The 14,424-nt window shown below is 35.7% G+C and overlaps 1 protein-coding gene and 1 pseudogene across 1 annotated transcript; both read right to left on the bottom strand.

Moving 5' to 3' along the window:
- The window catches only part of LOC107552159 (NACHT, LRR and PYD domains-containing protein 5-like), an 8,992-nt pseudogene extending 1,472 nt beyond the window's left edge, over positions 1-7,520 (bottom strand).
- Positions 7,521-7,902: 382 nt separating this feature from the next.
- On the bottom strand, positions 7,903-13,887 carry LOC107552203 (keratin, type II cytoskeletal cochleal). The gene is made up of 8 exons (XM_016234052.1): positions 13,301-13,887; positions 11,700-11,908; positions 10,589-10,649; positions 10,388-10,483; positions 10,140-10,304; positions 8,725-8,850; positions 8,329-8,549; positions 7,903-8,022 (listed from the first exon to the last, which is right to left on the bottom strand). The coding sequence occupies exons 1-8, from the start codon at positions 13,562-13,564 to the stop codon at positions 8,010-8,012; spliced, it is 1,155 nt and encodes a 384-aa protein (XP_016089538.1). The 5' UTR covers positions 13,565-13,887; the 3' UTR covers positions 7,903-8,009.
- Between the last annotated feature and the right edge of the window lie 537 nt (positions 13,888-14,424).

The raw sequence follows: 14,424 nt of genomic DNA on the forward strand, positions 1-14,424 counted from the left end.
TCCCCAAATCCAGGTGTGAAAAACTTGTTGCATCTTTCCCAAAAAGACTCATGGCTGTATTAGATCAAAAGGGTGCTTCTACTAAATACTGAGCAAAGGGTCTGAATACTTAGGACCATGTGATATTTCAGTTTTTCTTTTTTAATAAATCTGCAAAAATGTCAACAATTCTGTGTTTTTCTGTCAATATGGGGTGCTGTGTGTACATTAATGAGGAAAAAAAATTAACTTAAATGATTTTAGCAAATGGCTGCAATTTAACAAAGAGTGAAAAATGTAAGGGGGTCTGAATACTTTCCGTACCCACTGTATATATATATATTAATTTGGCTATTTTGTACATTTATAAATTATATTTAAAAACTAAAATATCTGAAAATATTTTTTACTGTATGGGCATGTACATTTATGAACTGAACTTACTTTAGCTCGGTCATTAGCGGACGGTCCTGCATTAATTTGACCAGTCGTGGTACGGAGGAGTCAGTCATTACGTTGTTCTTTATGATCAGAGTCGATAAAGTGCTACAGGCAGCAACAGATTCACATCACTCCTCGACGCAAGCCATCTCCAGACTGAAGAAACAAGACGAGCCGGGGACAATTCAATCATCAGGTGCGGTTTAATGTGTTTCAGTCACTCTCTAATTGTGTTAGTTGCTACTGAGGGCATGTGTATGATGATTTTACTCACTCCAGGTGCTGTAGTTTGCAGTGTTTGTGTCTCAGCGCCTCCCAAATGTGTTTGGCTCCAGCATCATTCACTGATACACAGAGACTGACGAGCTTTGACACGCCAAGACGTCATAATACTCCCCAGCGCTCGAAACACCTCCTCGGTCAGCTCACATCTGTTCATTCTGCACCAAAACACACTCGCTGCTTAGATTTCACATAATCAAGCCCCCGGGAATATCATCATGGCACTGAAATTAATTAATTTCCTTCCTTCATAAATGTAATTGTCCCTAGTCTTACTGTGCATGATTCATCACTGCTATTTTAAAGTAGTTAGATGATTGTTTCCATAACCTTTTATTAAAATGCATTAACGTTCTTGAATCAGAAACATTTTCTCTGCAAAAGAAATGTTTGCGGTCATCAAGATGTTTTAATGTTTTTGAAAGAAGCATTACGCTCACCAAGTCTGCATTTATTTGATTATAAATACAGTCGAATATTGTGAAATATTATTACAATTTTAAACAACTCTTTTTTATTTTAATATATTTTAAAATCTAATTTATTCCTGTGATGGTAAAATCTGAATTTTCAGCATCATTACTCCAGTCTTTAGTGTCACATGATCCTTCAGAAATCATTCTAATATTTTGATTTCCTGATCAAGAAACATTTATTATTATTATTTATGTCGGAAACAGTGCAAATGTTTTACAGAATTCTTCGATGAACACAAAGGTAGAAAATAGGGCATTTATTTGAAATAGAAATCTTTTGTAACATTCTTTATTGCCATTTGCAAACAAAATAATGCGTCCTTGCTGAATAAATTATTGATTTCTTTCAACAACAACAAAAAATCCCCAACTTTTAGTGTATTTTCTACTGATCCAACCAAGGGAAAATAATATTTACCATTAATATCATTACCTAGCATGCCTAAACTCTCTGCACTTCCCACATGATCAAATCAATCATCATCAATGTGGTTAAAAACAGCTCATTTGCATACATACTCCAGTATTTCCAGTGTGCATGTAGGAGCCATAAGTGCTTCACATATCTTCTTCACATATCGCTCCCGATTGGCCGAGATCATTTATAGACAGATCCAGCTCAGTAAGACGGCAGATTTCTGATTGGAGCACTTTGGCATTGTATTATCGTAAAGACAAAGATATTTGATTTTTAGAGGTGTGTAGAGGTGTTTTTTGTAGGCTTATGTGTTGGTCATGTGTGTTACTTCAATGTGTTGAGACGGCCTTTCTTTAAAACTTGTGAGATCAGCTCCATCCCATCATCCATCACTGTGTTCCGGCTCAGGTTTAGCTTCCTAGAGAGCGCAGGCATGGATGCCGTTGTCAGTGAACACAAAGAAAGACTGCAGAATACATGCACAGATTGCACACACAAACAACTGTTAACATACCCTATGGATTTCATTGCTATATTCCCAAAATACTGACTGTATTTTAAATCGTGCAAGTGTACTCGATCTCCAGTAGTCTGCAGTTCTCCAGTGCACTGCTGAGATGAATAAGGCCTTGATCCTCCATAAAAGTCCCACGTAGATTGAGCACAGGCAGTGGTGAGCCTCCAGAGAGCATCTGAGCCAGAGCTTCACAATCGGCTGCAGTCAATGAGCATCCACACAAGCTGAACAAGATGATGACATACAGTACTTCAGCAAGAACCAAGAATGATCATCCAGGAATACTCTTTTATAAGTACTGTGAATTCAGACATACTGTTTTTCACCTACTATATTGTAGGGAAGTATGCAGCCATTGTTTTCATATTTGCTGAAGGTTATGACTGAAAAGTAGCGTGCAAGCGCTGTACATAATAGACCAATCATGGCTTGGTGAGAAGCTGGGATCTACAAAGATCGGTCAAAGCAATGCAAAAACGTGAACATATAATGTATGAGGACTGTAGAGATGCAGCCACAGTCATTCGATGGGTTAATATGATGTTGTCCTGTCTAAAAAAGAAGTATACATAGAAAATATCGATTTTAATCGATTCCCATTTTTATGAAACGATATCGATTCATAAATCCCAAGAATCGATTAGTCTAGCCTGATAATGAATGGAACATTGTAGGGAAAGTGACGTGACATGACATGTGGCCAAGTGTGGTGACACATACTAGGAATTAGTGCTCTGCATTTATCCCATCCAAAGTGCACACACAGCAGTGAACACACACACCCCGAGCAGTGGGCAGCCATTTTTTGCTGCTGTGGTGCCCGGGGAGCAGTTGGGGGTTTGGTGCCTTGCTCAAGGGCACCTCAGTCGTGGTATTGAAGGTGGGAGAGAGCGCTGTACATTCACTCCCCCCACTTACAATCCCTGCCGGTACGAGACTCGAACCTGCAACCTTGGGTTCTGAGTCTGACTCTCTAACCATTAGGCCATGACTTCCCCCAAAGTTGTAGCGCCTCCCATCCAATAAATCGCAACAAGCTTTGTGATTTGTTACTTTTGATATGAAGCATTCTCAGATTTCAAATTCTGTCCATTTTATTACTATATACAAATATTAAATACCATTTTGGCGCTAGTTAATGTGGAGTGACAGATCGCTGTAGCGCCTCGGTTAGAAGCGGCAGTGCGAACTGATCATCTCCTCCGCTTTAATAGCAGTTACAGCATGAAATAAACATGAATGAACATCCGAAGGTATGTTAAAAGAAAGAGTACAACTTACCGAAATCCGTCCTGAGTCATGTAATCACTCAATCAGTGTTTCAAACGTGGAAAGATGACAATAGCTTGTAAACAATATGTCAAGTAACGTCACATTTACCACAGAAAAACATATTCGGTGACCATAAACTCATTAGTCAGCTAGAAAAATTAACTCTAGAGAGGAGCGTTTTGCCAAATTTGCACCATCTAACATATTCATTATCATTTTTTTTACTGTTCTTCAAATTTAATTTATGTTTGAATAAATCCGTTGAATAAATAAAAAGTTTTTGTGACAGCCACCATTTAAATATTTATATTTCAAAAAACAAATTGGAGTAGAAATATAATTATGTAATTTAAAGTTAAAGTTAGTATTATAACTTGAATATTACAAAAAATAAATTGAGTATATTTTAAGTGTTTGTATACAAATCAGCAAATTTCAACCTTCCGTATTATTGACTCTCAGGTATATTTTACAGCATTAGTTGAGAGATTTTTGTTTCCTTGAGAAAATTTGCCGTGTCCTGTACCTGATATATATCCAAAATAATCGATATTGAATCGAATCACAAGCTTGTGAAGGATAATTGAATCGAATTGTGAAATTTTTGTCAAAACCCACCCAGCCCTAATAGAAAATAGCTTACTTGAGCGACTCCAGCATGGAGCGTGTGAGAGCATGGCAGAGGGTTTGGATTGACCCTTTTTCTAATGTGGAGTGTGAAAGATCCAGCGTTATCGCCCGTCCCTCAGCCAGCGCTGTTGACATGTGGGTGACGGCGGCCAAACTGAGACAACCCTGTGACAGACTGATAGGATAAATGACACATTCAACCCCACGGACTTTAATTGTATGGACACACACACACACAAAAAGAGCCATTTTAATCAAAATAAAACTTGGGTTCAGATTTTGGAAAAAATGAATACTTTGTTTCAGTAAGGATGCATTAAAATGATCAAAAGTAAGAGAAAAGGCATTTATAATATTACAAAAGATGTATATTTAAAATAAATGCTACTCTTTTGAACTTTCTATTCATCAGAGAATCCTGAAAAACAAAAATGTCATGATTTCCACAAAAATATTAATCGGTTTTCAACATTCACTCTAAAAATATTTCAGGTCTAAATTTAAGTATGTATTTGAATTGCATATAATATTTCATCTATTTGGATAACACAGTTTTAATGTAAGGTAATAAACGTAATGTGATACATAATTCAATGTGATATATATTTTCAGTTATATATTAATTTTTACTTACCACCTAGCAGCACCATCATCTCTCTTTAGTTTTGCCATGTTTGAAACCTATGTATGAAAGAGCTTCTGTGCTTCTATTGGTCAACGTTAGCAATGTGACAGAACTCGTCGTGGACGACGGGAAAAAAAATGAAACATGCTAGTCTTTCTGTCGGGATGTTGTGAAGCATCGCAGACACGGAATCGGTTGTCGTCCACTATGACACACTACACGTGCTGAAACGATGGAATCTTGCGTCCCGACGCCCATTGTAGTTTACGAATCCCCACGACACCCTACGTCAAGCAAATCGTGGCGAAATCGGGCTAAAATCGTGTAGTCTGAACGGGGCTTAAGTGTGCGGTTGATCGAGCCGATTTGTCGATCTATCTCAGGGGTCGGCAACCGGCATGCCAACAGTGCACACAGAGGGATAATCGCTGGCACGTGAGCAATAGGGAAAACTGCATACTGATGTATATTTTGAGGCAATAACTTATCATAGTCACACAGCCTGTTAGGAGCTATTAATACTATTAAAGTGTGAGAATTAATTTGCGCCAGTCTACAGATGCGCGTGCGACCGCTCAAAGCCTCAGCGGTCTAACAGTGCTCCTCGATGTCAAAATGACTGAGATGGCCAATCAAATCAAAGTAGGCAGGTTTACTGTTCACAGAAGCAGAGCGCGAAGCATTAGTTTAAGGTCAAAGAGAGCTAGGTAAGATGAAGCTGCAAACCATTTAATGTTAGTCAACTTTTAACGAAACGTTTTACTATAGAAATGTAAAATGACCGACAGCTATATGCAAACTACTCTAAATTTTTGTTTTTGCTCAAATATGGCCATTTTGAGAGCGAGAGAGATATAGCCTATGTGTAAATTGTCTTATGATTATATATTCAGTGGCATAAAATGGTCTTTAAAATGACAATAATATCGCTTATCGCAATTATTTCTGGGGCAATATATCGCATAACAAAAAGTTGTTATCGTGACAGGCCTACTTTTAACCATTAACCATTAAATAATGGTTTCCTGTAGTGTGTTTTGGGACATATTACATTAGGATTTAATGGCTTTAACAAAAGCCATGAAAAGAAGGTGACCAATTACCAGTAGAGACCAACAGGCGCCATTACAGTTTCCATTAAAACCAATACAATTTATAACCAGCAAAACCATTACAAATTATGTGATAGTTTCTTCTTTTTTTTTTCAACTGAGGATTGAAATAAATGTATTATTGTATGAACTAAAATACTTGAAATCTACATAAAAAGAGCAGAATGAAAAATGTATATGACAACGATAAACATAAACCTAGAATCTAGAAGCCTAAAACAACAGAATTATTCAGTTTGAGTATTCATACGTGTCTGTCTGTCTGTGTGTGTGTGTCATGTTAATCAGAATCATATTACTTAATTTACTCAATTTTCTAACTCAATAGCTCTCAAAAGTAACCCGTTGTAGGATCGCTGCTGTCTCTTTATGAATGAATGGAACATTCATGTCAGACAATGCGGAATAAAAAATAGCAGTGAACGTTGGGACTATGGGTGTCCTGGGATTTTGCTATAGGCTACATGCTCTATATAATCAGATTGTATATAGTGAGACAAAGGTAACCTAATGTAACTGTTCGCTTTTTTTCCTTTTAGCTTTTCCCAACCGCCTTTATTTTCACGTCTTTTGCTTGCCATCACGAGCCCGATCTCCTTTGCTTCAGTTTTGGTTTCTTATAAGCAAAAATAGATTGCATTAGCGCCCCCTTTTGTCGGCCGTCAACGTCACTTAATTGAGATGTATCAAGCTGCATGACTTAATCTGACACTTTTTCTTGGATGATGAACCAGTCAGGCCGACGGCCGTTGAATGGGCAGCCGTTCTGCTGCTGCGTTCCATTTATGACGTATTGACACAAATTTCAATTGATTTTCAATGGTCGCTTTGTCGCGTCCAGTGTACTAGATAGACTTTAGCTGTTGCGGCGCAGACACAGTGTTACTCACCTATCGAGAAGAAACAAAGCAACCTCGGCGTCCGATCGCAGGCCTTCCGCTCCTTGAGTTCTCTCCAGCGCTGGAAAGCTGATCCGATATTTTCACGGGACCTACTTCTTGCCTTAAGCCTTCTTTTGTTCCGCAGACGTTTTCCTCTTTTGTTTTTTTATCCGCCATCTCTATCTTTCTGTCGCTCGGCTCAGCTAATGTCCGTCATGTGCACTGAACGCGCTCTCCTCCACATCACGAGTAGACACGCCCCTTACTGCTGATTGGCTACAAGTTTGTTTTGCTATTCGGCCCGAATCGGTTTTCTAAAGTGTTTTTGAAAAATCTCTTACCCCACCTTTAGCGGGAGAAGTATAGTTTTCAAAGTCGGACATCACTTGTTATGATTTTCAAGGGTGTAGAATTTAGTATGGATGCTATGACATGTCCTTATCAATATTTTACATATTTATTTGTATTTCAAAATCAGTTTCAATTACTTTGTTGGGTTGGGTTTGGAGATGGTTGCTTAGCTGTATATTTTGCCCTGTGTTTTTGTTGGCTTGGACAGGAGTCAGCCAGTCACATGAGAAAGTGTCAAAATTCGTTATCTTTCATCATGGTTGTGTGTGTTTATTAAGGTGTTGAGGGGGTGTTGTTGTTTTAGCATTAGCTACTTTCCTTGGAATCTTATCAGGCCTGTTTCTCTCTTTGAAGCAAAATGAGACACTTCACCACTGTATTACTTTTCGGCCATGACCGGGGCAAAGCTGTCTGGCCTCTAATCACAGCTCTTCTCAGATGATGACAAGATGCTTCAGATTCTTCAGATGACACCGTGTCACATAACCGTCTGTCATTTGAAGCCGTTTTATGTATCCTAATACACACTTACCCATTTTAGAATATATACAGCGTTAAACAAATGAAATAATCCCTAAGTTTTTATTTATACATTATTAATTACATTTGACAATTTTTTCACTTTTAAAATGATTTGTAAAAGTTTCAGATTAAAAGTCTGAGTCTGGGATTAGGGTAAATCAATCAAATCTATGGCCAACATAAAGCAGCAAAAATAATTAATAAAGACATAGTAATAATTTGATCTCTAAATAACAAAAAGAAAAAAAACGACCAGTTAATTATAATAAAACACTGACAACATAAAAACCCAAAACTAGCCTATTTCATGTATGAGCAGGTTGTGAAAGAAAAAAACTGAATATAACTTTTTTCCATGTAAATATTATTTATTTCTTCTTTTTGTCAATTGCTCGCTAGTATCTTCATTCAGCAGTGACAAGCAGGGATGAGATCACATGAAGTCAATATGTGGACAGTCAGATACTTGCTGTTCATTAGCGTTTATGGGTGTTTACAGTGGACTATCGTCCAAGCCTGATGGGAAAGAGATCAGATTTACTGAGTTATTATCTTACCTTTCATTCTTACCTACTTTTGACCACTTATTTCAGTTAATTCATCATTTATATAATGATATAAATATAACAAAACATTTCAAATAAAATGGATTAATATATTGCAATAAAAATTTAAATATTTAAATAAAATAATTATAATAATATATTAATTTTTATATATATATATATATATATAAACAATAATAGCCTACTAAAATAATCATATTTAGTACAATACATTATTTTAAACTCTCAGTTAATTGCTTAAGCCCTACAGTTTCACCTGTTCTCTTCTCCTTCTAGTAGTTTCCTGTAGGTGGCTATCTCAATATCCAGAGCCAGTTTGACATTCATCAGCTCCTGGTAGTCTCGAATATGTCTGGTCATTTCACGTTTGGCCTTCTGCAGTGCGGCCTCCAGCGCTTTGATTTGTTCTTTTGCGTCAAGCACCGCCTCCACACCACAACGCTCCGCCTCTTTGATTTGGTCCTCCACGCTCTCACGCTGTAATGATATCAGCTGCAAAGTGTCACTGTACAAGCTGTTTACATCCATTTACAGATCTGTGATAGCACAGAGAGTTATCAGTGCATTTACTGCGGATGCTCATGTTTGCCCAGGTGTTCAACAGCAGACACCAATAGTTGCTCTAATGAACAGATGTAGAGTATTATCTTACCTGCGATTTAGCTGAGGCTATCTCATTTTGCAGTCGCGTTATCTGCCTTTTTACAGCAGCTATTGCACCTTTATTGTCTTTCAGCTCAGTGTTACGCTGGTCAGCTTGTGATGAGATCAAGTCAAACTGTGGAGGAAAACACAGGTATATGCACAAGTAATATTAAATAAAATTAAAATGAATATATTTTATGAACAATTCAAATAATAAAATATCTTAATAATACAATATAGTTTAGGTACTGAATTTTTAATCACCTTTTTGCCTTAACTATGTCATTGTGGATGTTTCTGTGGTGGACAAATTTGTTTTTAACAATACAAATTTTGTATGTAATATTTGTATATCAGTTACAAGAATAAATGCATTGTTCAAAATGGTTTTATTGAATTATGGCATGTCACACTGGGTTTGTGGAAATGTTTAGAAAAAAGCAGTGCAGAAAATGTAAAAATGAATGAGTAATATATATCAACTCAAATGTATAATAAATATTAGAATAAAAAACTAAATAAATTAAACATCTTATTATTAAAATAAATAAAAAACATTTGCTTTATATATATATATATATATATATATTATTGCATTATATTATTGCATATATATGCATTAAACCATTAAAAATGTCATGTCAGCTACTTAGAAATTAATGCATGCGTATATATTATGCTATACAGTCTTAGTCATTTGTTTAAAACAAAATAATAATAAAATAATAAGTAGGTTGCTTAAAGGAACACTCCACTATTTTTGAAAATAGGCTCATTTTCCAACTCCCCTAGAGTTAAACAGTTGAGTTTTACCGTTTTTGAATCCATTCAGCCGATCTCCGGGTCTGGCGGTAGCACTTTTAGCTGTAGCTTAGCATAGATCATTGAATCTGATTAGACCGTTAGCATCTCACTCAAAAATGACCAAAGACTTTCGATATTTTTCCTATTTAAATCTTGACTCTTCTGCAGTTGCATCGTGTACTAAGACCGACGGAAAATGAAAAGTTGTGTATAGTATAGTTCCTAGGCATATCGGCATAGAAAATCCGTACACAGAAAATTAGTACACAATGTAACTACAGAAGAGTCAAGATTTAAATAGGAAACATAGAAACTCTTTGTGGTCATTTTTGAGTGAGATGCTAACGGTCTAATCAGATTCAATGATCTATGCTAAGCTACAGCTAATAGTGCTACCGCTAGACCCAGAGATCGGCTGAATGGATTCGAAAACTGTAAAACTCAACTGTTTAACTCTAGGGGAGTTGGAAAATTAGTCTATTTTCAAAAATAGTGGTGTGTTCCTTTAAGGCTCCAACAGCTACTCAGACTTTTATCTTGAGAAAAGGCCTCAATAATCTCTAGTGTTTCAGGAGAGATCTCAACATTGTCTCAAAAAGTCAGAGGTGTGATCTTCACCTTGTTCTTATACCAGGCCTCAGCTTCCTTTCGGCTGCATGCTGAAATCTCCTCATACTGGCTCTTCACATCAGCGAGGATCTTCTCCATGTTCAGCTGCCTGCTGTTGTCCATCTGCACCACAACGGACGTGTCCTTCACGTCAGCCTGCAGCTCACGCAGCTCCTACAGCGAAAGAGAGGTGAAGTGAAGTCCGATTAATCTCAGGATGTTCAGCTGTTTCATTCATGCATGTGAGTTTGCATTACCTGTTCATAGAAGCTCTTGAAAAAGTTCAGGTCTTCCAGGATTACTGCTATTTTATCTTCCAAGGCATTTTTATACAAGTATGTAGTATCCACATCCTGTCAGGACATGTACAGTATACTTGTTAGCTTGGCAGATCCTTGGCATATTATCGTTATTTGTCATCTGATGCTATTCATCTTCTGCAACTAGATTTGTCTTACCTTCTTCAGAAGAACAAACTCATTTTCAGCTTTGTTTCTGTTGTTAATCTCATCTTCATACCTGTAGAAGCAAATGGAATTTTGTCATACAAATCTCTTATCTTCACTCAGCGTTGTTATTAATTAAATATATTTTAAAAAACAATATATATATATGTGTAAATAATGAAAAAAATTTCATTATTTGTCATGTCAAGTCAATATATATATATTTATATATATATACACTCACATATATATATATATATATATATATATATATATATATATATATATATATATATATTGACTTGACTTGACAGATAATGAAAATGAAATAAAATAAATTGAAGTACTAAAAATATTACAAATAATAAGTAGAAATCTTAAAAAATTCAACAGAAATCTTAAAAGCAACAAAAATGAAGGCAAAAGCACATACAATTAGCTACTAAATCTTAAATATAACTCAAAATATAATATCAGCTTATTCAAAATGTTATCATTTATATAAATGAAAAATATTAATATATTGACAATTATATTAATCACATTAAATCAATTATATTCATAAATAGTATAATGATGGATGTAACAATATCACAATTACTACAGTTGTTTAACTGTTAATTAATAATATAGTAGTATTACTATATCAACAATATAGTAGTATTAATAATATAGTTGGGTATTGTATCTTCAAATGTAAAAATGTTCCTGAATCTTTCTGTTGTTTTCTTTTCTTTTTCTTTTTTGATGATAGTGATGGCTAAAATCAAATCACCATGGTTTTACTGCAGTAAAAATAGATACAATTTACACATGTCAAATTCTTAGCGTATTATAATGTGCATTTCTTGCCATACTAGAGTGAAGTGAACTACTACTACAGTAGCTACACGTGGTATTTTGGCTGAAACTGTGGTTAGCATGGAAAATGATTGTAAGTAATGTTGTTGTTTACATGATTTTACATTTCAATCTGAAATAATATTGAATAATGACTATAACTTGAAGAATCCTGAGACTAATGTTAAGACTTTGCTCTGTGCTAATTATAGCATGAAACTGAACACTAATGCCTGGTTTCGAGTCGGGCTCAAGACTGAAGATGGAATGTGTGATTATGGACCTTTGTTTTTGTTCCTCAACCTGTGCGTGGACATTCCTGAGCTCAATGTCCAGGTGTTCTTTGTCTTTGTTCACCCGCTCCAGCTGTGCCCGCAGGGAAGTGATGTAGGACTTCAGCATGGGCTCCAGTTTAGACTCAGGTTTGGTCTCCTTCTGTAGCAGCTGCCATTTAGTCTCCAAAAGCTTGTTCTCCTGCTCTAATTTACGGACCTGCGTGTGTTAAAGAACATTTTATTGCTCAAATGTTGCTCTTACAACATGACTGAGTGTTATGTTTCATTTAAGTATCAACTTTGATGTTTCTCTTAAAGTTCCTTAGGAGTAATAAAATACGCAACAGACAATAGTTGTCGTACAGTAAGAATAAAGCTATAAAATGAATGTGGATAGCAGTTCAGATCATTTGATCTTGTGAGAACGGAATGAGAAATATTTGAGTTCATATTCAAATCTCAGATTTCTGATAGCTTTGGCCAATCTGAGCACAGTCTGAGACACAGTAGAGATCTCTGCTGATACTCTATAGCCGACACACGTGAGATTGTCTTTCTTGGTCTTTTTCTAAGAAAACGTATTCTGTTCGCTCTCATTTTATCTCATTGCCATTAAGGAGAAACAATTGAGTGATCTCATTTGTGACTTTTCTCTCCAATATTTGGGTTGACAGATCTGGTTGCTGAGATTAAAATAATAATTAAAAATATATATTTTAAAAAAGTTACTAAAAATAAAATATTTCTCTCCTATATGTTATTAACAAATCTGGCTTCTAAGATTTTTTAAAAAAAATTTAAAATTCAGTACAAACAAATATTTTGTCTCTCTCTTTTCTACAGGTTATTAACAAATCTGGCTGCTGAGATAAAAAAAAATCAGTGCGTACATACAAACAAATAAATATTTATCTCCAACAGGTTATTAACAAATCCAGCTTCGGAGATTAGAATAAAAACTAAGACAAAACTCAGAATTAATAAAATAAAATTAAATAAATATTATTTTCTCCTTATTGACAGATCTGGCTGCTGAAATTTAAAAAATTACAAATAAATAAATAAATATTACTTTTCTCTACAGGTTAATAGCAAATCTGGCTGCTGCAGACAGACAGATAGATAGATAGATAGATAGATAGATAGATAGATAGATAGATAGATAGATAGATAGATAGATAGATAGATAGATAGACAGACAGACAGACAGACAGACAGACAGACAGACAGATAGACAGACAGACAGACACACACATAGATAAACACATAGATAGATAGATAGATAGATAGATAGATAGATAGATAGATAGATAGATAGATAGATAGATAGATAGATAGATAGATAGATAGATAGATAGACAGACAGACAGACAGACAGACAGACAGACAGACAGACAGACAGATAGACAGACAGACAGACACACACATAGATAAACACATAGATAGATAGATAGATAGATAGATAGATAGATAGATAGATAGATAGATAGATAGATAGATAGATAGATAGATAGATAGATAGATAGATAGATAGATAGATAGATAGATCTCAGTAATGTACGGTATTATGAGCGATAAGCAGAGTGAAACAGGAAGAGAGAAGTCTCACCTTGTCGATGAAGGAGGCAAAGCGATTGTTGAGAGTTTTGATCTCTTCTTTCTCCTGGATCCGCACAGCCTGCAGGTCAGGGTCCAGCTGAAGATCCACGGGAGTTAGGAGGCTTGTGTTAACAGACACAGGCCTGATGGGGACCGCAGCCGGTGACACGTTCCCAAACCCGAAATACGAGTTCCCCTGCCGGGGGATCTGTGCTCCGGCGCGGGGGTGCGAGCCCACTGAGCGGCTGCTGAAGCTGTTACTGGAGGAGCTCATGGTGGACAGACAGACAGAGAGATGGAGAGGTGTGTTACAGAGGGATGACAGGAAGACAGGTGGTGCTTCCTGAGAACTCGGCTACTTATACGCTGACAGGTGGGTGTGTTTTTGTGAATAAATGAGAATATACCAGCATTCCTCACTCTGAAAAACCTGTTCGGCCCACCAGTCGTCCAGAGCAAACATACTCCACATTCATGCACGCACACGCAACTGAAACAATGAGCAGAACTACTGTTCACAGATACGTCAAGAGATCTACCTTTGATTACGAGAATATTCCCTGTTCCTGATTGTCTGAAATATGTGATGAATGCACAGTAGGGCTGCAATATTAGCTGAATATGCTGTTTTCAGTTGCTTTTGCATGTATTTCTTCCTTTTGTATGATTTTTATTGGCATATTGTGTTCATATTGATTCAGTGCAATAATTACTACATTGTTTCAATACAGTTGATTCAATACAGTATCGAATATTATTTGCATTTATATTTATCGCTTTTGAACAAAGTGATTGCAAAACTGATTTTTCTCAAATCTTCACACAAATCTGTAACATCTGCTGTGTACAAATAAAAACATAATATTTGCTTAAAAAATTAATTTGTCTTTTTTTAATGATGGAAAGCCATTTATTACACACAATTATGTGATTTAACAGCAAATATGTTTACGTGTTATGTACATGAGCAACCATTTTAAATTATTTATTTATATTTGCTGGCTGACCACAATAATTTTACAATAAATAATACAAAAAGGTAAAGATTTGTTTAAAAATTTACTTTAATTCTTAATATATTTAATTCTTTAATTTTTCATTCCTAAGAAATTTTTAATAAGTTAATAAATTATA

The sequence above is a fragment of the Sinocyclocheilus grahami genome, unplaced genomic scaffold (assembly GCF_001515645.1).
Source record: "Sinocyclocheilus grahami isolate Dianchi unplaced genomic scaffold, SAMN03320097.WGS_v1.1 scaffold442.1, whole genome shotgun sequence".
NCBI lineage: Eukaryota > Metazoa > Chordata > Actinopteri > Cypriniformes > Cyprinidae > Sinocyclocheilus > Sinocyclocheilus grahami.

Bases quoted from the DNA above. Each gene is read 5' to 3' on its own strand.
- LOC107552203 (XM_016234052.1), bottom strand. From the start codon at position 13,564: ATGAGCTCCTCCAGTAACAGCTTCAGCAGCCGCTCAGTGGGCTCGCAC. The intron at 10,650-11,699 runs GTCCATAATCAC...TTGCTTCTACAG, and splicing joins GTTGAGGAACAAAAACAAAG to GTATGAAGATGAGATTAACA. The intron at 8,851-10,139 runs GTGAAGATCACA...TTTCCTCCACAG, and splicing joins AGGCCTGGTATAAGAACAAG to TTTGACTTGATCTCATCACA.